The sequence below is a fragment of the Prunus dulcis genome, chromosome 6 (assembly GCF_902201215.1).
Source record: "Prunus dulcis chromosome 6, ALMONDv2, whole genome shotgun sequence".
Taxonomy (NCBI): domain Eukaryota; kingdom Viridiplantae; phylum Streptophyta; class Magnoliopsida; order Rosales; family Rosaceae; genus Prunus; species Prunus dulcis.
The window spans coordinates 19,068-46,310 of NC_047655.1; the positions used below are offsets into that span (position 1 = coordinate 19,068).

Below are 27,243 nucleotides of genomic sequence, written 5' to 3' on the forward strand. Positions count from 1 at the left end.
TTCTTTGAAAATTAACTTGGGCATAAATCATTTGTTTAATTCTAAATCATGTGGCTGTTAGCATGAAGATCTATGTATTCTTGCATAATAACATAAATTACTTGCGATTATGTATAATTGCAGTTTTGGAGATTATGTCTCTGATCAGGTAGTTGCCCCAGTACGTGAAACCTGTGCACAAGCATTGGGTGTTGTGTTCAAATACATGCATCCCACATTAGTTCATGAGACATTGAATATCTTGCTGAAGATGCAGGTAAATGTCCTCTAATGCCATTGCCATGCTTTTAGGCCTGTATACTTGTTCTTGGTTATTATTATCGATGTTGTAGTTTTTATGCTTCTGATATTCCTATCTGTTCAGTGTAGACCAGAATGGGAGATTCGTCATGGAAGCCTATTGGGTATTAAGTATCTGGTTGCGGTGCGGAGGGTAAGCATTTGTTACTCTTTGTAGTATTTTGAGATAATTTGGGTTCTGCTAGAATATCACGCATTTTTTGGACATCGTTGAAAAAGAATGCATGTTTTGGTTGATCCTTCAACCTGGGCTATTCTTTCTTTTCCTCATATTCGTAGTTTTTGTGGCAGTTCTGTGAACTTCTGGTATTTAAAAGTTGAGGTATTAACTGATACTTGGATGCTTGGATATTTCTTTTCTTCAAACTTGTTGATGCTTGTCATTAGTAAGAATATAGTTTTTGTACTTTCATGTACTTATGAAATGTAGACAAGTTTCATGTTTCAGGCTGGACATGGCTGCAGTAGAAAGACCCAAATAATCTGTATCATCATACCACCCCATATATTTCAGGTTTAAAGTATTCGGTGGTGGAAAAAAGGCTGAACTAATATTGTGTTGGGTGATTCCAAGGATCTTGTTACTCTTTTCTGTCCGAGTTCTTTCTCGGTAGGAGAGCTGCTTCCCTTTGGAATGATTCTATCTTTGCAGTAATTTGGGTGGTTTTTGAGGAAAGATAGAATTCAAGGAACTTGAAGGGTAGATTTCTGGCCTCTCTTTGGGCTTCCTTCTCAAGGACTTTAAGGGTGTTCCTTTTAGCTTAACCCATTTGGACTTGTCAGCCATTTTAGACCAAATAATCTGTTCCTTCATGGGAGTTTGGGTGTTTTTAGGGTTGTATCTTTAGGTCTTTGATTCCAATTGACTCCTTGTTCATTTTGTTTTTTACTTCTCTATTTTCTCTTCAAAATTTTTTTATATTGAAAAAAATACTAATATATATGTGTGTGTGTGTGTATATATATATATGTTTTGATCAGTAATCCACCTGAAGTAGATGAAACAAGAACAATAATTCAACAAGCTACATCTAGTTTAACATTACAAAATTATTCAAGACACCACAGCTTTCCAATCTAAATTTAAAGCAGGATAGATAGAAGCCTAAAGTGCCGCCCAATACTTGACCGTCTCCTACACCTCCTCCACTTCCATCTCCCTAGTATCTTCAAAGATCCGCTTGTTTCTTTATGAGAAAATAGCCCAAATAGTACCCATCACTATGCAACCCCATTTTACTCTAGCCTGTTTTTCACCATCCAAACCTTAATCTGATTAAATAAAGGCGTATTTATTTCAGTGCCCCTTGAAACTATGGTCATCTCACTTTGCCCCCTGAAAGTCCAAGCTTGCCATTCCATTTTGCCCCTTACCGTTAACTCCATCCAAAAGTCTGTTAAAGTTGATGACGTGGCAGGGGTATTTTAGTCATTTATTACACGAGTTATTTCCCACCAATCTGGGTGATGTGGCAAAGTGGACCCCACCTCCAGCATCCAAACATCTGATTATACGCACAATTTCCCTCATTCATCCAATTAGAGGACGACCAAGACCCAGAAATCACCCCCTTCACATGTCTCTGCTGCTGCTGCACACTTCTCTTGCTCTTCCTCCCCTCCTCCTACTCTTTTCCTTCTCTGTTGACCTTGGATTTGGACTTGGAGACTAATAATACTCCACAACTTCCATATCAAGCATCAAACTTTCTGGTTCTTCAGATTTGGGGCACAATGGAACAGACATTTCAGCCTCTTGTGGTGTCTCCTTCTGCTGATTTTGAAAATTGGGGACTCCAGAGCTTTGTATTTTGCGACTGCGGCTTTGTTGCTGGGGAGAGTTGGATCTTCTTGGTTTTTTTCAGTCAAAAGGATGCTTCATTAAGCCAAACAAAAGGGGACAAAAAGAGCCTTATAGAGCCAAGATCGAAAGATCTCAAAAGAAATAAAATACTGAGAAAGTAAACACAAACTAAATACTAGTTAGTGCACAAAAGCTTTCCCAGCTACAACGATTAAACCCCATTTGGTGGACAAGGGATGCTATCAGATACCAACAATTATCCTTTGCCTGCCAAGCCCCATCTTGGATCTAGGTAGTTTTTTTTTGTTTGTTAATGTTTTTAAATTTTGTATTGTACAATTGTTTTTATTTGTTTTTTTGGTTCATACTGGAGGTGGGGTCCACTTTGCCACATCACCAAGGTGGGTAAATAACCCACATATTCGAAATAACTAAAATACCCATGCCACCTTAACAGATTTTGGATGGAGTTAACAGTAAGGGGCAAAGTGGAACAACAAACTTGGGTCAAGGGGGTAAAGTGGTTCACTTGGACTTTTAGGGTAAAGTGAGATTTGACCATAGTTTCAAGGGGCACTGCCGTAAATAAGCCTTAAATAAATAATGCCGTGATCTTTTTTATGCCCGCATTGGTGTATTTTGTGCAAGAGTGAAGGGGAGACTCTGGATTATGTCTTCTTATCCTGCCGGTTTAGCTGTAAATGGCGTTCTTTATTTATTGAGATTAATGTTAGTTGGGTGGCACTGGCACTAAAAGACTGCTTTTCTTTGCTGGGTGGGAAATTTAAAGTATTGGGTGGTGGAAAGAAGGCTAAAGTATTGTGGGGCTGTATGGTGATGACTATAATTTGGGTTATTTGGTTGGAAAGAAACCAAAGGATTTTTAAAGATGTTAGGGGGATGGAAGTGGAGGAGGTGCGGGAGAAGGTCAAGTATTGGGCGGCACTTTGGGCATCTGTTTCTCCTGATTTTAGGAACACTTTTATTTCTGACATTGTTTTAGACTGGAAGGCTTTAGTGTCTTGAATTGTTTTGGTTTGTTAAACTAGTTGTAACATGAGTTATTGTTTTCTCTTATATATTCATGGTGGATTGCTTATCTACGGTGCTGTGCAGCTTCTTTTGTGTAATAAAATTTCATAGTTTTGTGTTTTTTTTGAAAAGGAAACATAATTTTATTGCAAAAAGACAATAAAAAAACAAGGTGGCCAAGATGGCCACAAAAGAAGTCTAAACAGTGAAATAGAAGTTAGACCAAGAAAACGATAAACTTATAGCAAAAGAACAAAACTTAAAACAAACTTTGACTGGAAAGCTATCGGATGGCTGCATTCCAATCCAGCCAAATGCTCCTAAAGGACATATCTATGAAATATGTAGAAGTCGAAGCCCATAGTGAGGAGCACAATCAAACTTTCTCCCATAGCTTCTCCATTTCGCGACAAGGTCCTAAAAATCAATCTATTTAGTTCCAGCCAAACCACCCAGATGACCGCCAATACGATACAACCCCATAAAACCTTGGTTTTCTTCCCATTTCCTTGAAGATGAAAGAAAAGAGCAAGATAAGAAAATGATCCACGCTCTCCCCCAAATTCTTGAACAAGATGGATAATTTATGTATAATTGCATAGTTGCTTTCAAAATTGGAGTACTAATGAGATGAGTGCCCATTTTGATAAATGAAGATCTCCTATGAGGTCCAATGATGAGGAACAACCATCTATGTCCATACAATAGTCATACCAAGTCATGTACCCAGGTTTAATTTGGTTACTTAACTAGAGTTTTTTTTTTTGTTTTGTTTTGTTTGAATTTGCATTTTCTTCCATCTATTACTTTCAAAAATCATGAAATTTTTTGGATTTCTTTTGCTGACATCAGGAAATGTCAGTACTAGTGTAAAATATTGGGGACATATCGTTGACATGGGTGAAGAAATTGGTTTACCCCCCAGTATCGGCATCGACACTTTGAAAATCCCACATATTGGCTAATATATCGGTGTATGGGCCGATATTTTCGTCCTTGATTGTAGGAGGATCATTAATGGACATATGACAGCTAACGAGCTATGCATGTCTTACTCTACTTGTGAACAATGTTACGCTACTTGTGAACAATGTTACACTACTTGTGAACAATCTTACGCTACTTGTGAACAATCTTTCTCTTTTTGTTTTGCTGGTTGCTACTTGCATGACTACAATTTTCGTCAGTTACATTTTATTGTTTCCATGTTTCTTTTCATGGCACCAGGAGATGCTTCATAACTTGCTTGACCAGATCCTGCCTGCATGTAAAGCTGGCCTGGAGGACCCTGATGATGATGTTCGAGCAGTAGCTGCAGATGCCTTAATACCTACAGCAGCTGCTATTGTTGCTTTAAATGGTCAAACTTTGCATTCTATAGTGATGCTGCTTTGGGATATATTACTGGATTTGGATGATTTAAGTCCATCCACTAGCAGGTATTTTTATTTGCTAGCTGATATGTAAGACTCGTTACTTGATGTCAGCCTCTTTTGCCATTGATATCAGCATCAATCTTTTTAAGGTAATGAGTGCAATAAGCTAATATATGTGTTACACAGAGAAAGAAACAAGAAAATAAAATAACTGTACTGTCACTTCAGCAAACGGGGGTTATTTTCAAATTATTTGAGGATCCTATAACCTAAATACATATGTTTTCGAATTAGTTGTTCAGCTATTTTACATGGTGTTGCTGCATTGTTGCACATATTAATATTATGCATTGTGTCATTCACGAGTAGCAGATACACGTCTGAACGAAATGCTTGCATCCGTGCCATTTAATTTGATTTTAAGTTTGGTATGCCAAATAGGTACATATTTTTCACTTGGTTGCTAATTAGTGGGACATGGAAGAGGAAGTGGATTTACTGTGATATAGGATTAGGTTCTTAGCTTCTGGGAGGGTTGATACTTGTGATATGGTTTAGAGGAGATGACCTTCTGTTTGCTTCTTCCTCAATGTCATGCTATTGTAGAGATGGAGCAGAGTGTGAACCATTCATTCCTGCAATGCGCGATTGCTCTCTCTCTGATTACAGCTGTCCAGGGAGGCTAATGTGTTTTGCGTTATCCCAGCTGAGTGTGTGGGTTTATTTGGCAAGAGGCATAAGGTTCTTGATTGAAGGAAGAATGGCATGGTTCCGGAAGATGTTCAGTGATGGCTATCTTTTGGGTAATTTTGGGGTAGTGGTGTTAAATAACCCGCACACTAGATCTTGTTCTTTAATGTAACCAACGGCAATAGACTAAACTAGTAAATATTAGAAAACTTAGAAACACACAAGAATTATACTGGTTCGGCAGAACTTTTGCCTACGTCCAGTTGTGATTTCTCTAGGTAGAGAAATCACCGCTCCTTTGATTAATAATAGAGATTACAGAACTTTTGCAACCCTAGAACTAATCTCAAAACTCTCGGCTGTCTCTGGCTGTTTTTTCTCCCCTAAAATAAGCCTTGCCTTATAGATATAGAGTTGGCTTACATGTCCCAAGGCTGATTGAATTCCTATTTCTAAGTGGATTAGGAAATTACACTTATCCAAATCCTAATAGACTTCTAGAAATCCAAACCTAAATTTAATAAGGAAAACTGAAATTCTTTCCTAATCCCTCTAGGACAAGAATTGGTATACCTCGAATTTTCCTAAAACAATTCTAAACCAACTAGGACATATTTGACGAGCAAAATGCTAACAAGGGGAATACATTTGACAATGAGGGGTGAGGAGATGCATAATTTGTGAGAGGGTTCACTTTTGGGCATCTCTTTGGGCTTCAATCTCTTCTTGGTTTAAGGATATTTCTTTCTCTACAATTTTTTGCAAATTGGAATGCAGCTGTTTATTATTGTTTTTTGTTTCTTTTCTGGTTCTCTGTTGTCTTTTGAGGTTGTTAGTGTCGTTTTTAGAATTCTCTAGTTTCTTTGTTCATATGGACTTCTTGCCCATTGTGTTGTAGTTTTCCTATCTTCTTAATGCATTTTCGTTTCCTAATAAAAAAGAAATTAGGTTCTTAGATTCTCCTTCGATATCTTGGTGAAGTCACTTTAGAGATATTGTGATTATATATGTTTAGAGTGATGCTGGTTGTAGCTCCTTGTTTCTCCTTCGATATCTTTGTGAACGCTTAGACATTGTGATTATATATGTTTAGAGTGATGCTGGTTGTATGCTCCTTGTTTCTTTACTCTAAGGCTACTTTCTATTGGCTGCTTTGTATTGGTATTGGTTGCAGGTGGAATGCTTGTGTACTAATCAATGCATTAAATTATATGGTATGATATAAGATAAAAGTTTGTTTGATGTTAAAAAGAAAATATTTTGGTGTAATTCATCTTGATTTTGGGGGAGTACTGGAATGTAGTCTGTCCTTTCTTGTTTGTATATGCATCAAAGTCTGTGGATAAATCATGGTGTTTCTTTTTGCAGTGTAATGAATCTGTTGGCTGAAATATATTCCCAAGAAGAGATGATTCCTAAGATTTTTGAGGCATTGACTTTGAAAGAGAACCTTGAGTTTGATTTAAATGAACTGGGTAGCATTGATGATACTGGAGAAGGCATAAGTTTGCAGGATAATCCTTTTATGTTATCAACATTGGCGCCACGGTTGTGGCCCTTTATGAGGCATAGTATCACATCTGTCCGTTATTCAGCTATCCTCACTTTGGTAAGCTACTCCTGGCTCTGTTTGTCGTGTTTGTACAATTGCCTACCATTTGTATTTTTTAAAGGAATATTAATGACTTTGAAGTATGTCTTTTGTCAATACAATGATTTTTGTTTCCTATACAAAAGTAAAATTAAAGGATGAATCTAGGTTACCATTTAGATCAGCAAATCAAAAAGCCTGGAATGGAAAATCTGCTAATCCTGTGTTGGTTGCCAGCGAAGTTATGAAAGCATGCTTATGAGGCAATGCATAAACCAAGTCAGTTTCACCCACCACTCTTTAGAAAGGGTACCCCCTATTGGCCTTGCAAGTGTTAACACTATTGAAGAAACCAGATTTCCTGGTGTCTGCACCACATTGTGACCATTAGTTGTTGTTCACTGGACAACAACAAAGCCGTTACAAATAATGTGAAGCTGATTTGATCCAGCTGATTGGATGCATTAATGCATTAACCATAATGTGACTCACTTGAGTTTCAGACTGATATCCAAGTCATGAACATGGTTAACATTAACATCAATAGGAATACCAGTTGCATTCCAGTTGTCCCACTCTATGTGTTTTCACCACTACCACTTATTTTTTGTTATATGTTGATTTTACTGTGTTAAAGACAGTAATTATTTTATGTGCACTAATGATGTAGTACAGCCCGTAGGTATTAGATTAAGCATTCAAACAATAGAACATAGAAGAATATAAGAGATTGAGGAGACGAAAATATAGATCAAAAAGACGAAAGAAAGGGTAGAACAGTAGAACAAGAAGAAAATCGGAGGTTGAGGAGATGAAAATATAGATCGAAAAGACGAAAGAAAGGGTAGAACAGTAGAATAAGAAGAATATCGGAGGTCGAGGAGATGAAAATATATAGATCGAAGGGACGAAAGAAAGGACCGAAAACAGAGAATTGAGAAGGAAGGACAGAAATCACATAGTTTTAAGAGAAGGTTTACTCAATATCCAAATCTGAATTTTAAAGAACTACATGGGGGTATTTATAGCAAACTAAAACCTAGACATAATAGGATAAAAATCCCTTGCTTAAACAGAAATCATAACCCAAATAAAATAGGAAACTTAAAACTAGAAATCCGGAAATCTGGAAAAGTAGAATTCCTACAAGAATTTGGAAAACTAGAGTATCTAGGAAACTAACAAATACATTAGGAAACTAATAAATTTAGGTCCTACACATCCTGCATCATTATTTGTAGGTGACTTTTATAAAATGGGCAATTGATCATGGTTCAGATGTACATAAGTATGCTTATAGATATATTCACGCGCGTGTGTGGGGGAAAGTATGTGTTTGCACTTGCGTGTATAAGTATATGTTTGCGCATGTGTAAGTATATGTTTGTTTTTTTGTAATATGTATACTTACAGTTAACTCCCTCTAATATTTTCATTTGCAGGAGCGACTACTTGAAGCAGGATACAAAAGGAGCATCTCTGAGCAATCAAGTACTTCATTTTGGCCTTCTTTTATTTTGGGCGATACCCTTCAGATTGTTTTCCAGAATTTGTTGCTTGAATCAAATGATGAAATTTTGAAACGTTCAGAGAGAGTTTGGAGGCTTCTTGTTCAGGTTATTTATTTAGTGATAATTAAGAGCTTTCATTTTTTGCATTTTTATTCTGCTTCTTGTTATGTTCTTCTGTCCCCAAAGGTTCAAAGGGTAAGAAAATGTGATTTTCTCTCACACAGTGTCTCTGTTTCACTCACATATATGTTGTAGAGACACCTCATGTTTCCATCTTTGCTCTTGCGTCCATACACACTGGTATATCTCTGTCACTAGCAACATTTTAACAGGTTTAATTACTAAGACAAAAAGCATTTACCCCCTTTATTTATTCTTATTAACACTGTTAATTTTAGTGAGGATACTTCTGTGTTATTATCTTTTAGTTTTTCTCTGTATTGTTTCGTCCTCCCCCTGTACAGATCTATTCTTATTATTTTAAATTTTTTTCTTCAATAAATAAAAATTTCACAAACTAAACTATGAATGTAAATTCATAATAACTATCCATAGGTTGACCAGACATTTAGAAAGGTCGTAAGAACCATCAATATTTTGAATTTTGTGTTGGCCAAAGATATGGATTCTCATAGAATGTATTTAAATGTGTTCCTAAGCTCTTTGGAAGTCTGAGAAGCTGAAATTTAGTGGTAGAAGTTCAAAGTGTAATGAGTGCATCTTATTCATATGGTATTTTAAAATTAGAGATAGATATGCAACCTCTTCTTATCAGTAAATCATTACTTGTGGGAGGATTTTCAACCAACCTGATTTTAAAGCTTGCTTGAGTGATGTATCAACGAGATTTCTCAATGTCATGCTAAGAATAGCAGGGATTTCCAGAAGAAGATCCCAAAAAAAAAAAAGCACAGATGGATCTTGTAGGATTCCCAAGAGATTTTTCGATTTCTTCCCTAAGTAGATGCTTATTCTTCTGCTGCTCACGTTCCTTTAGTAGCTGGGAATCTAGGATAATTATTATTGTTATAGCTTCCTGGTAAGCCTATAGAATGTTAATAATGGTGCAACTTATTTCTATCTGATCATAATTCCTGAACTGTGCAGTAATTTTATTTTCATTAAAACTTGTTAATATCATAGAAAACAAATTAATAATTTTTTTTGAGACACTGTGACTTCGGGTTCGACCTGGTAAGAAAAATGAAAACCTTGGAAAATTGGTATCTCACACCATAATAAAATACAACTACATGCCTCTGATATTTGTTAAAAAGGTTGATGGATAAGTTCTTGTACCTGTTTCAGTCTTAGCTTATATCTCTTGAGCCCTAGCTCTTGCTTGGCGTCTCTTGCTTTTGGGCACATAAAAAATCACTTTATTCTCATGCTTTTGATAGCATTTGACTTATGCTTATTTGTCAAATATTATGCCTGGTCTCACTGTTTCTCTTCTCTTCTCTCTCTCTCTCTCTCTCTCTCTCTCTCTCTTTTTCTCTCTCTTCTTTGATTATACCAGTGTCCAGTAGGGGACTTGGAAATTGCTGCGAGGTCTTATATGTCCTCTTGGATAGAACTTGCAACTACTTCGTATGGGTCAGCATTAGATTCTACAAAAATGTTTTGGCCTGTTGCTCTCCCTCGAAAGAGTCATTTTAAAGCAGCTGCTAAAATGAGAGCTGTGAAGCTAGAAAATGAGTCTTGTAGAAACATTGGGTTGGAGTCTGCAAAGGCGTCAATTCCAGAGGAAAAAGCTGGGGATGCTTCAACCAATAATGTTCAGATAGTTGTTGGTGCAGATGTCGAGTTGTCTGTAACTCATACCCGAGTGGTTACAGCAGCAGCATTGGGAGTTTTTGCTTCCAGATTACAAGAAGGCTCAATGCAGTATGCAATTGATCCACTGACTAATGCCCTTACCTCTTTATCTGGTGTCCAGCGGCAGGTACCATTTGATTTTAACTGCAACTTTCCACCATCCTCCCCTTCTCTCTTGGTAAAGTTTAACTTAAATCTAATCAGTCTTCATATTCTATCAGGTAGCAGCTATGGTTCTTATTTCTTGGTTCAAAGAGATTAAAAGTGTGGGTATGTTTGAAAATGCTGGGGTTATGCCAGGTTTTCCACACCATCTGAAAAACGGGATGTTGGATTTGTTAGCATGCTCTGATCCTGCCTTCCCTACAAAAGATTCACTTCTTCCTTATGCCGAGCTTTCAAGAACTTATTGTAAGATGCGTTGTGAGGCTAGTCAGTTGTTAAAAGCTATTCAATCGTCTGGTATGTTTCAGAGTTTTTTGTCTACTAGTAAAATTAACTTGGAAAGCTTGAGCGTGGACAGTGCAATTAATTTTGCATCAAAACTTCCAATGTTATGTAATGATGTTGTGGAGAATGATTCTGTGGAAAGGCACATTGTTGATGGCATAGAGTCAGCAAAACAACAACTTCTGACAACTTCAGGATATTTAAAATGTGTTCAGGTATGTCTGGGATAATTGAAGATTGTTTGATGTGCTGTTTTAAGTGCTTGATATGCTATACAATACAAAAATATTCATCTGTATTTATAGAGAATTCTTGGAACAGTATTTGACCTATTTTCATCTTTATTGAAGGTTTTGTTTTAGATTTTCCCAAATTCTTAAATTATATTTTAGAGGTCACATTTTGTTCACTGTTACTTTATGGAACAATTTGCAGAGCAATCTGCATGTTACTGTTTCTTCCCTTGTTGCTGCTTCGGTTGTTTGGATGTCAGAGCTTCCTGCACGACTAAATCCCATTATTTTGCCTTTGATGGCTGCCATCAAAAGAGAACAGGTAATCTCCTAGATATAATGCTTTCTAAATTATTAAGATGCTCATTTAATCTAATATATCTTAAATTCCTTTGGAAGGAGGAAATACTGCAAGAGAAGGCAGCTGAGGCACTTGCAGAGCTTATTTCTCATTGTATATCACGTAGGCCTAGCCCAAATGATAAGTTAATTAAGAATATATGTAATTTGACATGCTTGGATCCTAGTGAAACACCCCAAGCTAGAGTCATCTGTTCCATAGATATTATTGATGATCAAGATCTTCTCTCCTTTGGGAGAAATACTGGTAAGCAGAAATCAAAGGTTCATGTGCTGGCTGGTAGTGAAGACCGGTCAAAGGTTGAGGGCTTTATTAGCAGACGAGGATCTGAACTTGCGTTGAGGCATCTCTGTGAGAAGTTTGGTGCTTCATTATTTGATAAGCTTCCTAAACTGTGGGATTGCCTCACTGAAGTTCTTAAGCCTAGTAGTATTGAGTCTCTTAGTCCAGCAGATGAAAAGAAAATTACACAAGCTATGGAATCTGTGAAAGATCCCCAGATCCTGATAAACAATATCCAGGTTTGTATCATCCTTGATTTTGTTGGTTGTTGTACTTGATATTAAATATTGTGATACTGCATTCAGTACTCCTATTTTTGCGTACGATAGCGTCTTGGTATTATTATTTATCTAAAGATGTTATGCATATGCAAATTCACTGTACTATGTACAAAATTATTTTGAGAACTTTTCGCTCTCTTGTAACTTCAGTGATGGGATACGAGATCATTAATACAGTACCAGGAGTCCATGGCCAGTCAGGTTGTAGAATTATGGAAAAATAATTGCGTACGAGATCATTAATACAGTATCAGGAGTCCATGGCCAGTCAGGTTGTAGAATTATGGAAAAATAATTGCAACAAGTCTCTCTGGTGAGTATATTTGGGTTTATGGGTGATCTTGAAAAGAAAAAGCAGTCATGAAGTGAGATGTCCTGGATCTGTGAACTGGAAACTGACAGCTCCAACAATTCTTACTCGTTGGATATAGTCTAAAACAATAGAAGGTAGTGTGGGTATTTCTAGCTTGTTTTGGGAATGCTAGGATCTAAGGCACTAGGTTGTGGTTTCAATTTGGTTTTGAAATATGTATTTTGTCCATAACAGTTTATACGTATCAGTTAAGGACCTTTTTTTTTAATACTTTTTTTTCCTTGTTTGAAATTTCTAGTTTTACTTAAATTTAAATTAGCTCATAGCCACTGCATTGGAATATGAGATTGGAACATATATATATTTTTATTACATATGGTAGACCCTCAAAATTTGTGGACCAACTGTTGCGAAACTTTATTTTTGACTCATTGTTTATGTCAAATCCGGTTTGCAGGTAGTACGTTCTATTGCTCCTATGCTAAATGAGGATCTGAAATTAAAACTATTCACCCTTCTTCCATACATCTTTAAGTGTGTTCGCCATTCTCATGTTGCTGTTAGATTGGCTTCATCTAGATGCATCACTTCAATGGCCAAGTCAATGTCAATGCATGTGATGGGAGCTGTAATTGAAAATGCCATACCCATGTTAGGGGATGCGACATCTGTGAATGCCAGACAAGGTGCAGGCATGCTTATTAGTTTGCTTGTTCAGGGTTTGGGTGTCGAGCTGGTTCCATATGCTCCTTTGTTAGTTGTTCCTCTTCTAAGGTGTATGAGTGATTGTGATCAGTCAGTCAGACAGAGTGTGACTCATAGTTTTGCTGCCCTTGTACCTCTTCTTCCATTGGCACGGGGCCTCCCTCCTCCTGTTGGACTAAGTGAAGGTTTCTCTCGAAGTACAGAGGATGCAAAATTTCTGGAGCAACTACTTGACAACTCACATATTGATGATTACAAGCTTTCTACCGAACTGAAAGTGACACTGAGGAGGTAGCTAAAACACTGAACCTGGACTGAAGTTGTAGCCAAGACTGTTAAACTTGGCTTATAATTTTCTTTAAAACAACTAAGGCTACAAGTCTAATTTGACAACTTAGTTTATTCATGATGGTAGATAAATTTTTATCCCTTTTGCGAAAGTGAGAAAAAGTTAAAAATGATTATATATCTTAGTGGTAGAATTAGTTAAGAAACTGTTTACTAAAACAAAAAGCTTAATTTAATTAAATCTCATTTTATGTATATATATATCCTACTTCTGTTCTCAACCCTAGGGTTAGGGTTTGTGGTGCGCTGGGGGCTGTGTATGCTGGTGAATAGTGTTCTTTTATTTATTTTGTTGGATGGGAAGTTTGGGGTATGGACTATGGAAGCACCCTATTTTCTTTCTTAGATGTTTATTAATTGCCCCGGTTGCTCATTATGTTGTAAAAGATGTAACAAAGTAGTTTAGATAGTTAGATTTAATTCTATTGGTTATCCAAGTATTTACTTAATCTGGACAAAAAAATGAGTGCATTATCTTATGGGTTGAGATGGTCTTTGTCACTATAATTTTTTCATTCACTTGTTTGTAATATGTTGTTTATTTTGTAATATGTTGTTTATTTCCTAGTTACTTCCCACCCCCTCTCGTATGTATAGTCTGACAACCCAGATTGTCAGTTTACTGAATCAACATTCCGGTTCTTAACTGTTTTTTTTGGTTATAAGCATAAACAGAAACATATAAATTGGTTTTCCTTTTTACTTAATCAACACTCTGGTTCTTAACTGTCATTGTTGGCTATAGGTATCAACAGGAAGGTATAAATTGGCTGGCCTTTTTAAAACGTTTCAAGCTTCATGGAATTTTATGTGATGATATGGGGCTTGGTAAGACACTTCAAGCATCGGCTATTGTGGCTTCTGATATAGTTGAGCATCGCACTTTAAATGACAGCAATCTCCCACCATCTTTAATTATTTGTCCGTCAACACTTGTTGGACACTGGGCCTATGAGATAGAGAAGTACATTGATGTTTCCGTGATATCCACTCTCCAATATGTTGGTTCTGCTCAAGAACGCTTTTCTCTTCGAGAACATTTTGAAAAGCATAATGTGATAGTAACATCATATGATGTGGTCCGCAAAGATATTGATTATCTTGGAAAGCTTCTCTGGAACTATTGTATCTTAGACGAAGGACACATAATCAAGAATGCGAAGTCAAAAATTACAATTTCAGCGAAGCAACTGAAAGCCCAGCATCGTTTGATATTGAGTGGAACACCAATCCAGGTTGGTGACTCACAGGTGTATGAAATTACCTCAAAACTTGGCAATTGTCCATTTTTCCTGAAAGTGACCTACCTTTTGTTGCAGAATAACATCATGGATTTGTGGTCCCTTTTTGATTTCCTAATGCCTGGGTTTCTTGGAACAGATAGGCAGGTGTGTTCATCTTATTTGGTTAAATTCTTTTCATTTTGTCCTGTTTCTTGGATCTATATATCTGGTCAAGAATATCTTGCTGAGAACAATATCTTATAGAAGAAAACATAGAAAACATAGAAAACAAATTGTGAAAATACAGGGGCCTTGAGGTTTCAGTTTAGAGGCACAATCGAAATGGGACCCTGCATGCATTTCACATGAAATGCTTTTCTTATAGGTACCCCCATAAATTCTTTGAGGATGTCTAAAAGATTAGGTTTGTTCTTGTTGCTTCATAGTTTAGTAAAATCCCACTAGAAGAGATTAGGGAATAGGATATTTTGGAAATGTATTTTCAGCAGGAGGGGATTTACTGAATTTTTTAAAATTTTCCTGCTCATAGCTGAACCAGCATTTGGATAATTTTCTGGATGTTGTTCAAGTTGAATCGCTTTCTGTCATACAAGATTATTGGGTATTGGGCGATGGATTTAGTCCAAAAAATTGGATTGTTTTGGCCTGAGAGGGGATCCTTATTCAGGGTTGTGTGAAAATTATTATATTTGGTCTAGGGTAACATAGTATTGAACCTAGGTTTGGGACCTCTTGGAAGCTAAAAATTGGGAGCCTAGTTCCCCAACCGACTCCCCTTTATGCCAGCCTTGAGTACTGTATAAATCTCAAGTCATGATCATGCAGCCAAATTATGCAGTACCAAATGACTTTGCAAATAACCATTGTATTTATTCCTCTGTTGCTTATTGTTGATTTTTCTATGTGAATTATATAGTGAAGGTCGTGTGCATGCATGGTTTACATTGCTCTTTTTTACCGTATGTGCTAAGCATCCCATAAATGTGATGGATGTAATGTCTGTTTTGAACACAATTTTGACATGTTAGATGAAAAAAAAGGCACTTCAAGTCTCTTTTCACTTGATTGAATTGATATGCCTCAACTAACTAAATTTAGTGGCTTTGATGATGGGGGTGGTCATTATTGTTGTTGATATATCTTAAATCATAATTTACTGATTGTGATGATGATTAAAAAGTTACATCGAAGAAATATTTATGACTAAATCGTTAGTATTTTGAAAATACTAAACAAGTCTGTATGTCTACACTCTACACGCTCTAGCCCTGAATTTTAAGTATATGTTAGATTTGTGGTTATTTTCCCAGACTTGCAGTGCATCACAAGTCCATAACCTGATAAGACTAAATTTTGGTTTGAACAATGTAGAGATGGTCCAGAATATAGTGAAGAAGCCAAGACCTTTTTATCAAATCTATTTGGATGCAAAAAGAGTTTAAAATGAAATTTCCAAATGTTATCCAAAACTGAAGATCACAAGAGATGATACCAATTGAAAGAAGAGAAAGTATTCATAATCAACTACATCTTTGGAAAATTTCCATTGTCAGTCGTGTGAATTAAGTAGTTTTAAGTTATTTTTATATCTCCTTCTTGACTTGCTTATCTATTTACGATGTGGGATGTATGTAAATTTTGTATGTAATACTGTTGTACCCTTTTGCCTGATCAACTGTCAATGTGGTGTTAAATAAATTGTTGATTTCATGACTTTGGACAGTTCCAAGCCACTTATGGAAAACCACTGCTGGCAGCCAGAGATCCTAAGTGCTCTGCCAAGGATGCTGAAGCAGGAGCACTTGCTATGGAAGCATTGCACAAGCAGGTGGATGAATAGTTTCTTTATACCATCCTCATTTCTTTATCTTGAAAAGAAATTGTGCTATTTGGTGTATGCTTCGACACAGGAGAGTATTTAATGGAAAATACCTTATTTGCTATATAAAAAATTACCCAGTATGAGGTGGAAAAATGGCTTGGTTTCTTTGACAGTAAAGGGTAGTCTTCTGGAACAAGAGTATGCGGTTCACCATACCAACCACCTTAATTTATCTACTTATCCTGTGAAATGGTCAATGGTAGCCTAATGGCCATCGACTGACCCCTCTTGCCACTCACCATGCTTATAATTGGCCAACCATTTGTCAGACCATGCCATATCACTGGAAACTGTTTCCCAAATTTAGTGATGAAGCCAAACTATTATAAGAACATATGATTTTTTTAATTCTTTGTAATTGTGCTTTCCAAGTACCGGAATTTTAGAAAAAAGCAAACTATTGTTCTCTGACATTCTTTTCTGGTGAAGTATGCATAGCATGGTATTTACTCTTTGCATAAGGAACAAGAGTTTAGGCAGAGATGGTTGTTTTCTTCTAACTAAAGCATCTTCTATCAAATAGGTCATGCCTTTCCTCCTCCGTCGAACAAAAGATGAAGTCTTGTCTGATCTTCCCGAGAAAATTATTCAGGACAGGTTCTGTGACCTGAGCCCTGTACAGTTAAAATTGTATGAACAGTTTTCTGGTTCACATGTGAGACAAGAGATCTCAAGTATGGTAAAAGTAAACGAGTCAGCAGATACAGGAGGACACAGCGATTCACCCAGAGCATCTTCTCATGTGTTTCAGGTAATTTTGTTATTTATTCTTGTATGTGATTCCATTTTTTATTTTTTATCAGTCAGTTCCAATCATATAATGAATGTTATCTGGTCTTTCAGGCACTTCAGTACTTGCTTAAACTCTGTAGTCATCCATTGCTTGTTCTTGGGGAAAAAGTTCCAGATTCCATTGCATGCCTTTTGTCAGAGCTATTACCTGGAGGCTCAGACCCAATTTCGGAATTGCATAAGCCATACCACTCTCCCAAACTAGTTGCACTTCAGGAGATCCTTGAAGAATGTGGAATAGGTGTCGATGCCTCTAGTTCTGAGGGTTCCATAAGTGTGGGGCAGCACAGAGTCTTGATTTTTGCTCAACATAAAGTAATGCTCATTTATATTTGACTAATTCTCTTTTGTGTTTATCCCTAATTTATGGCCTATAATGTACAATGGCATCTCCTGCAGGCATTTCTGGACTTAATTGAAAGAGACTTGTTTCATAGTCATATGAAGAGGTTGGTCTCCTAAACCTATATTATACACAGGTTGCAAATAGGTTGCTATGTTAAGTGTCACACACACCTTTGTTATTTTTTCTATGGATTAGTTCTGCTGACATTATTAAGACTGTTTTGCAGTGGAAATGTATTCTAGTGTTAGGTTTAGGTGACAATGTTGACCCACAATTTTGTTGATCAGTAACATTATTAAATAACTTCAACTATTTCGAATGGAAATCTGGTTATTTGTTTTGATGTGTGATATGAAAATTTGCAAATTAATATTCCAGAAATTAATGGCCAAGTACACGTGACAAATAAGTAATTAGGTATTGTGGGCATAAAAGAATCCTCCTCTAGTTTAGTGAACTTGTGCAATTGTCTTCACATAGGAACTGATACAGTTTCTTACAATTCACACAACGTTTTTTTCAACATTAACTGGTCTAATTTTCTTACATGTTGCTTGAAAGCAGTGTAACCTACTTGCGGCTGGATGGGTCAGTTGAACCTGAAAAACGTTTTGATATTGTTAAGGCTTTCAATTCGGATCCTACAATCGATGTTCTGCTGCTCACAACTCATGGTTGGAATTCTCTCTTTTTGCAAGTGAAGTAGATTGACTATTAGGGTGATATTAAAACTTAATCACTTTTTGCAGTTGGTGGGCTGGGCTTGAACTTGACATCTGCAGATACTCTCATTTTCGTGGAGCACGACTGGAACCCAATGCGGGATCATCAGGTGACCATCTTATGCTGTCTTTATCCTCTAAGGAGTACAAATTTTCCTCTCTTGAAATTGGATGCACATGCCATCTGTCACATTTAAGTCTAGTGTTGAGGAATAAATCTGAGATGATTTGCAGGAAGCTCCCTAGTTGCTCATTATTGTTTTGAGTTTCTGTTAAGTTGCTGCAACCTCTGCTTTAGAGGTCACTGTAAAGTAAAAATTGAGCATCTTACTGTTGTTTACTTGCAGGCAATGGATAGAGCACACAGATTAGGTCAGAAAAAAGTTGTCAATGTCCATCGTCTGATTATGCGTGGCACCCTCGAAGAGAAAGTTATGAGCTTGCAAAAGTTTAAGCTTTCAGTAGCTAATGCAGTCATTAATGCCGAAAATGCTAGTATGAAAACAATGAATACAGACCAATTGCTTGATCTATTTGCAACTGCAGAAACATCTAAAAAGGTATTGCTGGCTGGTCCTATCTTCTGCCTGTTTATGCCAGTGTTGATCTCTCTTCTTATATGGACAAATATCTTTCTTTGTTTCTCTCATCTTTAATCAAATTTTTATTTATTTATTGTTCCAGTTTGTTTTTCTTTCTTTGTTTCATTTTTGGTTTGGATGTCAATGACAAGTTTTAAATATTTTTTTGTTTTCAAGGGAACTGTGTCTAAGCATCCAGATGGAAAATTTGATGGAGTTATGAAGTTACCAGGCACGGGAAAGGGGCTAAAAGCAATTCTTGGTGGGCTGGAGGAGCTGTGGGATCAATCACAATATACCGAAGAATACAATCTCAGCCAGTTCTTGGCAAAGCTTGATGGCTGATGCCCAGCTTTCCACTCTGTACAGTGTATATTTCTGAAGCAAGTCGGGACCCAAATTTTGACATTATAGCTCTACCGACCCCTTCCCCTTTGGTTGGTTCTCCCATATCCTTTGTATTTTCAGGAGCTTTGGGGCAAGAGTTGATTGAGTGGTTCCAGGAGTGAGCCTGGCGTCAGGGTTAATGGTTATTGGTGTCAAAAGACCAAAAAAAGTTTTGGAGGGAAAGAGAATTGTATATGCCGGATATTGTAAATACAATCAGCTTTATTTAAGTTGGCCATTATCTGGAAGTATTTTGCATTGATATTATCCGCCTTATGTTCGACGAAAATGGCCCGGTATATAAAGCAATAATGCTAGCCAGTATTAGCCATTGGGGGTGACATTTAACGTGTGGAACAAACAATTCTAGAAATTGAGATCTTATTCAATCAAGAACCCACCAAAGTTCGCTCCGATGGAAAGTGAGAGATGTAGAAAAGAGAATTAGGGTGTTGGGCTTCTGTGTTTTCAGGGTTTTTGGTGTTTCTACGGTTTCAATATTTGCAGGGGTTTTCGATGTTTTAGGGTTTCATTCTTTTCAGGGGCTTCCTTGTGCTGATCATATTTCTTCACAATTTTTAAAATTTCAAATTAGCCATCTATTTTAACCCGACAAGAAGGGCATTTTAGTAATCAATTTGGATCTCCACCACCACCAACCAACAAATCCACCTCCACCTATACCCCCACCACATCCACCTTCACCACCCACCACCCCCACCATACACCACCTCCACCTCCACCATCACCACCACCTCTAGCACCACCACAATCACCAACTCCACCTCCACCTATACCGCCACCACCACCACCTATACCACCACCATCACTATCACCACCACCACCACGTAGTTAGCACACAACAATTTCAACATCATGTCTATTTTAGTCATTATCGACAATTACAATAGTTTTATATTAAAATTTACCAACATCATCATGTCCATTTTAATCATTATCCATAGTTACACCAATTTTATATTAAAATTTATCAAACGTTCTGCTTTTTATACTAACAACACTTTAAAAATATTGTTTACCAAACATAAAACTGCTTTACTTTACAACTCATTATTTTCAAAGCACATCATAAGCAGCTTTTTAAAAAAGTGACAGCAATCCCAAACTGACCCTTACCTGTAAGATATTGGATTTTCACTTTATAACTTACTGGTACGATATTGGCTTTTCACTCCCTAACTTACTGGTAAGATTTGCGTAGTTTCAATGGACATGCCCTCGGTCACCATTGGAACGCCCATCATCTGAAATACTACTACAAGTGAAGCGTTCTGACTTTCGGTCCCCTCACTTTGTAAATAGCTTCCTACATGAGGCACTGCCGTTCGGCATCCTCCCCAATGCACGTTATGCCTTCGGCACCCCAACAGTTAATGAAAGGCCTAGCGCCAACATTTTTGCTACAATTGTCTCTGCATTCGGTAACACCTTTACAGTAACACCGCTACTTACCATCGGTAATATGCCTCAGGCTGCCATCGGCACAAAGCGCGGTAAAAAGGTACATGCAATGAATGCCAAAAATAAACTATCTACTAAAACGATACAGATAAATAGCCCCCGAACGACCCAATTGGTCAAACAAAATTTACAAATGCCTTTCGGGATGCTGTTCTAAGAAGGCAAAATATTATTACAAATTTTGTGAATAAAAGCAAGCAAAAAGGTCAACCCTCGGTAAGGGGAGCATCATAATTGGGAACAGGCTCAACGATGTCATCAGCCTAGGCAGCCTCGGTGGCCTCGACATCAAGAGTTAGCTCTGCAGCAGCATCTTCCCCTTTGTAGGCCTCCACCATGTTCTTCTTTTACTTTCTTATTTAGATTTTAATCATCATAATTCTCTTATCGTTTAATTCAAATATAATGATAAACAAACCACCCTAATATTTAATAGATTAACTTGATCCATGTTTGAATGATACTCTATTTACCATTATATTAATTTGAGCAATATTGTCAACTTGCAATTAATCACATCAACCTTATCTACCATTTCAAGAGGTTCAATGCTTGGCAGAAGCTGAACCTTGACTTCCTTCGGCATTCCCTATTTATAGTACTCCTAGAAATCTTACTTATATAAGGTATAATTACAATTATTATAAAAATAGGATTCCTACTAATCTAGAGTCCTCTTGATTTTTCCTTGTTTGACTTGGTAAGAGTTGAACCACGTTGAACTAGGAAATTTTGACAACATTCTTTGCGATGAAAGGAATGATTTGGTTTCTTTACTTGATTTGCATGAAATCTTCATCTTCTTGTCATTTTTAGCACACTTCAGAATCCGCATGCCACACTATCTATGTATACATTCGGCATTCAAATGAAATTATATGCATAAACAAGTAAGTCTAGCCAAACTGCCGAACGGCACCCCCTGCCTACCGATTGTCTAGAATGTGGTGGGAATGTGCCCCTTAATGGCCTCACTAGGTGCCGATTCCCAGTTGCTGGAAACCATCACTCACCGATGCCGCTAGTTCTTCTGTGAGCTTGGCACTCCAATCACAAAGTGCCCTCGCTCTCCGGCATGCAGACAGTTCGATTGCACCCACCCCCTCGTTTGAGCTCTTCACCCTCTTCACACACCACAAGTGCGAGAACTGCTCTAAACGAAGGTAGTTATGGTGCTAATGAGCATGATCTAGAAGTTCATATTGAACTGTCGAGGCGTATAGTTGATATGCGCCAAAATCCTCTGCACCGATGGCTTCAATGGCAATCGAAGGCCATACTTGAACACATCGGTGAAGAAGATGACCTCACCTTATGAATTGTTTAATTTCTCCAGCGGCTGAGGAATCCTCATCACTTCTGCTCCTGATGAGGGAGTGCTGAGCGTTGCGACTCACAGTCGACTAGTCTAGTGTTCGACGTCAATTTCTTGAAGATGCCGAATATGATGACCATTAAGTGAATACAAAAACATCATTTCCAAAACTATTATCTACACTCGTAACATAAATCATGCTTGCAATAGTATGGATATAACACTCTCATGTGTCCATTCGAATCCACAATCTCTAATTCGAACTCTCATACTTTTTCCAATCAAATTGGCCACTTCTAGCCTTTGCTATAGCCAACCCTAGCTCACGCTATAGACAAGTATTGTTGAATCGGTTCAGTTTTTTTGATTCATGTTTTGGCAGATCTTTTGTGTCCATTCGAATCCTTAATCTCTAATTCGAACTCTCATACTTTTTCCAGTCAAATTGTCCACTTCTAGCCCTTGCTCTAGCCAACCCTAGCTCACGCTACAGACAAGTATTGTTGAATCGATTCAGTTTTTTTGAAACATGTTTTGGCAGATCTTTTGCGTCCATTCGAATCCTCAATCTGTAACTTGAACTCACATACTTTTTCCAAACAAATTGTTCACTCCTAGCCTTTTATGTAGCCAACCCTAGCTCACGCTACAGACAAGTATTGTTGAATCGGTTCAGTTTTTTTGATTCATGTTTTGGCAGATCTTTTGTGTCCATTCGAATCCTCAATCTGTAACTTGAACTCACATACTTTTTCCAAACAAATTGTTCACTCCTAGCCTTTTATGTAGCCAACCCTAGCACACGCTACAGACAAGTATTGTTGAATCGGTTCGGTTTTTTTGATTCATATTTTGGCAGATCTTTTGTGTCCATTCGAATCCTCAATCTCTAATTTGAACTCTCATACTTTTACAAATCAAATTGGGCACTCCTAGCCTTTTATGTGCCCAACCCTAGCTCACGGTACTGACTGGTATTGTTGAATCTGTTCAACTTTTTTGATTCATGTTTTGGCAGATCTTTTGTGTACATTCGAATCCTCAATCTCTAATTCGAACTCTCATACTTTTTCCAATCAAATTGGCCACTTCTAGCCTTTGCTCTAGCCAACCCTAGCTCACGCTACAGACAAGTATTATTGAATCGGTTCAGTTTTTTTGATTCATGTTTTAGCAGATCTTTTGTGTCCATTCAAATCCTCAATCTCTAATTTGAACTCTCATACTTTTTCCAATCAAATTGGCCACTTCTGGCCTTTGCTCTAGCCAACCCTTGCTCACGCTACAGACAAGTATTGTGGATTCGGTTAAGTTTTTTTTATTCATGTTTTGGCAGATCTTTTGTGTCCATTTGAATCCTCAATCTCTAATTTGAACTCTCATACTTTTTCCAATCAAATTGGCCACTTCTAGCCTTTGCTCTAGCCAACCCTAGCTCACGCTACGGACAAGTACTGTTGAATCCGTTCAGTTTTTTTGATACATGTTTTGGCAGATCTTTTGTATCCATTCGAATCCTCAATCTCTAATTTGAACTCTGATACTTTTTCCAATCAAATTGGCCACTTCTAGCCTTTGCTCTAGCCAACCCTAGCTCACGCTACAGACAAGTAATGTTGAATCGGTTCAGTTTTTTTGATTCATGTTTTGGCAGAACTTTTTGTGTCCATTCGAATCCTCAATCTCTAATTCGAACTCTCATACTTTTCCCAATCAAATTGGCCACTTCTAGCCATTGCTCTAGCCAACCCTAGCTCACGCTACAGACAAGTATTGTTGGATCGGTTAAGTTGTTTGGATTCATGTTTTGGCAGATCTTTTGTGTCCATTCGAATCCTCGATCTCTAATTTGAATTCCCATGCTTTTTCCAATCAAATTGGCCAATTTTGGCCTTTGCCCTAGGCAACCCTAGCTCACTTTACAGACAAGTATTGTTGATTCGGTTTAGTTTTTTTGATTCATGTTTTGGCAAATGTTTTGTGTCCATTCGAATCCTCAATCTCTAATTTGAACTATCATACTTTTACCAATCAAATTGGACACTCCTAGCCTTTTATGTTCCGAACCCTAGCTCACGGTATTGACTGGTATTGTTGAATCTGTTCAACTTTTGTGATTCATGTTTTGGCAGATCTTTTGTGTGCATTCGAATCGTCAGTCTCTAATTCGAACTCTCATGCTTTTTCCAATCAAATTGGCCACTTCTAGCCTTTGGTCTAGCGAACCCTTGCTCAGGCTACAGACAAGTATTGTTGAATCGGTTCAATTTTTTTGATTCATGTTTTGGCAGCTCTTTCGTGTCCATTCGAATCCTCAATCTCTAATTTGAATTCTCATGCTTTTTCCAATCAAATTGGCCACTTCTGGCCTTTGCTCTAGCCAACCCTTGCTCACTTTACAGACAAGTATTGTTGATTCGGTTTATTTTTTTGATTCATGTTTTGGCAGATCTTTTGTGTCCATTCGAATCCTCAATCTCTAATTTGAACTCTCATATTTTTTCCAATCAAATTGGACACTCCTAGCCTTTTATGTGCCCAACCCTAGCTCACGGTACTGACTGGTATTGTTGAATCTGTTCAACTTTTTTGATTCATGTTTTGGCAGATCTTTTGTGTCCATTCGAATCCTCAATCTCTAATTTGAACTCTCGTACTTTTACCAATCAAATTGGACACTCGTAGCCTTTTGTGTGCCCAACCCTAGCTCACGGTACAGACTGATATTGTTGAATCTTTTCAACTTTTTTGGTCCATGTTTTGGCAGATCTTTTGTGTCCATTCGAATCCTCAATCTCTAATTTGAACTCTCATACTTTTTCCAATCAAATGTGCCACTCCTAGCCTTTGCTCTTGCCAACCCTAGCTCACGCTACAGACCAGTATTGTTGAATCGGTCCAGTTTTTTTGATTCATGTTTTGGCAGATCTTTTGTGTCCATTCGAATCCTCAATCTCTAATTTGAACTCTCATACTTTTCCAATCAAATTGGCCACTTCTAGCCTTTGCTCTAGCCAACCCTAGCTCACGCTACAGACAAGTATTGTTGAATCGGTTCAGTTTTTTTTTATTCATGTTTTGGCAGATCTTTTGTGTCCATTCGAATCCTCAATCTATAATTTGAACTCTCATACTTTGACCAATCAAATTGGACACTCGTAGCCTTTTATATTGCCAACCCTAGCTCACAGTACAGATTGGTATTCTTGAATCTTTTCAACTTTTTTGATTCATGTTTTGGCATTTCTTTTCTATCCATTCTAATCCTCAGTCTCTATTTTGAACTCTCATACTTTTTCCAATCAAATTGGCCACTTCTAGCCTTTGCTCTAGCCAACCCTAGCTCACGCTACAGTCAAGTATTGTTGAATAGGTTCAGTTTTTTTTATTCATGTTTTGGCAGATCATTTGTGTCCATTCGAATACTCAATCTCTAATTTGAACTCTCATACTTTGACCAATCAAATTGGACACTCGTAGCCTTTTATATTGCCAACCCTAGCTCTCAGTACAGACTGGTATTCTTGAATCTTTTCAATTTTTTTGATTCATGTTTTGGCATTTCTTTTCTGTCCATTCTAATCCTCAGTCTCTAATTTGAACTCTCATACTTTTTCCAATCAAATTGGCCACTTCTAGCCTTTGCTCTAGCCAACCCTAGCTCACGCTACAGACAAGTATTGTTGAATGGGTTCAGTTTTTTTTATTCATGTTTTGGCAGATCTTTTGTGTCCATTCGAATCCTCAATCTCTAATTTGAACTCTCATACTTTGACCAATCAAATTGGACACTCGTAGCCTTTTATATTGCCAACCCTAGCTCAGCTGCATGCTGTTGGTATTCTTGAATCTTTTCAACTTTTTTTTGATTCATGTTTTGGCATTTCTTTTTGTGTCCATTCTAATCCTCAATCTCTCTAATTTGAACTCTCATACTTTTTCCAATCAAATTGGCCACTTCTAGCCTTTGCTCTAGCCAAACCCTAGCTCACCTTCTACAGACAAGTATTGTTGAATCGGTTTTTTTTTTTTTTTATTCATGTTTTGGCAGATCTTTTTTGTGTCCATTCGAATCCTCAATCTCTAATTTGAATTCTCATACTTTGACCAATCAAATTGGACACTCTTAGCCTTTTATGTGGCCAACCCTAGCTCACAGTACAGACTGGTATTCTTGAATCTTTTCAACTTTTTTGATTAATGTTTTGGCATTTCTTTTCTGTCCATTCTAATCCTCAATCTTTAATTTGAACTCTCATACTTTTTCCAATCAAATTGGCCACTTCTAGCCTTTGCTCTAGCCAACCCTAGCTCACGCTACAGACGAGTATTGTTGAATCGGTTCAGTTTTTTTTTTTATTCATGTTTTGGCAGATCTTTTGTGTCCATTCGAATCCTCAATCTCTAATTTGAACTCTCATACTTTGACCAATCAAATTGGACACTCGTAGCCTTTTATATTGCCATCCCTAGCTCACAGTACAGATTGGTATTCTTGAATCTTTTCAACTTTTTTGATTCATGTTTTGGCATTTCTTTCCTGTCCATTCTAATCCTCAGTCTCTAATTTGAACTCTCATACTTTTTCCAATCAAATTGGCCACTTCTAGCCTTTGCTCTAGCCAACCCCAGCTCACGCTACAGACAAGTATTGTTGAATCGGTTCAGTTTTTTTTTATTCATGTTTTGGCAGATCTTTTGTGTCCATTCGAATCCTCAATCTCTAATTTGAAGTCTCATACTTTGACCAATCAAATTGGACACTCGTAGCCTTTTATGTGGCCAACCCTAGCTCACAGTACAGACCGGTATTCTTGAATCTTTTCAACTTTTTTGATTCATGTTTTGGCATTTTTTTTCTGTCCATTCTAATCCTCAGTCTCTAATTTGAACTCTCATACTTTTTCCAATCAAATTGGCCACTTCTAGCCTTTGCTCTAGCCAACCCTAGCTCACGCCACAGACAAGTATTGTTGAATCAGTTCAGTTTTTTTTATTCATGTTTTGGCAGATCTTTTTTGTCCATTCGAATCCTCAATCTCTAATTTGAACTCTCATACTTTGACCAATCAAATTGGACACTTGTAGCCTTTTATATTGCCAACCCTAGCTCACAGTACAGACTGGTATTCTTGAATCTTTTCAATTTTTTTGATTCATGTTTTGGCATTTATTTTCTGTCCATTCTAATCCTCAATCTCTAATTTGAACTCTCATACTTTTTCCAATCAAATTGGCCACTTCTAGCCTTTGCTCTAGCCAACCCTAGCTCACGCTACAGACAAGTATTGTTGAATCGTTTCAGTTTTTTTTATTCATGTTTTGGCAGATCTTTTGTGTCCATTCGAATCCTCAATCTCTAATTTGAACTCTCATACTTTGACCAATCAAATTGGA

The 27,243-nt window shown here is 37.3% G+C and overlaps 1 protein-coding gene across 1 annotated transcript in view; it reads left to right on the forward strand.

Moving 5' to 3' along the window:
* LOC117629690 (TATA-binding protein-associated factor BTAF1) overlaps positions 1 to 19,313 on the forward strand; it is a 28,665-nt gene extending 9,352 nt beyond the window's left edge. Inside the window, exons 10-29 of the mRNA XM_034362260.1 lie at positions 124 to 256; positions 365 to 433; positions 4,364 to 4,575; positions 6,571 to 6,811; positions 8,236 to 8,409; positions 9,824 to 10,249; positions 10,344 to 10,787; positions 11,008 to 11,127; positions 11,205 to 11,687; positions 12,500 to 13,038; positions 13,841 to 14,330; positions 14,415 to 14,483; positions 16,063 to 16,167; positions 16,745 to 16,972; positions 17,065 to 17,328; positions 17,413 to 17,462; positions 17,924 to 18,033; positions 18,109 to 18,191; positions 18,429 to 18,641; positions 18,840 to 19,313. Coding sequence (XP_034218151.1) covers positions 124 to 256; positions 365 to 433; positions 4,364 to 4,575; positions 6,571 to 6,811; positions 8,236 to 8,409; positions 9,824 to 10,249; positions 10,344 to 10,787; positions 11,008 to 11,127; positions 11,205 to 11,687; positions 12,500 to 13,038; positions 13,841 to 14,330; positions 14,415 to 14,483; positions 16,063 to 16,167; positions 16,745 to 16,972; positions 17,065 to 17,328; positions 17,413 to 17,462; positions 17,924 to 18,033; positions 18,109 to 18,191; positions 18,429 to 18,641; positions 18,840 to 19,007 — 4,621 coding nt within the window. The 3' untranslated portion in view covers positions 19,008 to 19,313. The remainder of the gene's footprint in view (positions 1 to 123; positions 257 to 364; positions 434 to 4,363; positions 4,576 to 6,570; positions 6,812 to 8,235; positions 8,410 to 9,823; positions 10,250 to 10,343; positions 10,788 to 11,007; positions 11,128 to 11,204; positions 11,688 to 12,499; positions 13,039 to 13,840; positions 14,331 to 14,414; positions 14,484 to 16,062; positions 16,168 to 16,744; positions 16,973 to 17,064; positions 17,329 to 17,412; positions 17,463 to 17,923; positions 18,034 to 18,108; positions 18,192 to 18,428; positions 18,642 to 18,839) is intronic.
* The last annotated feature ends 7,930 nt before the right edge of the window (positions 19,314 to 27,243 follow it).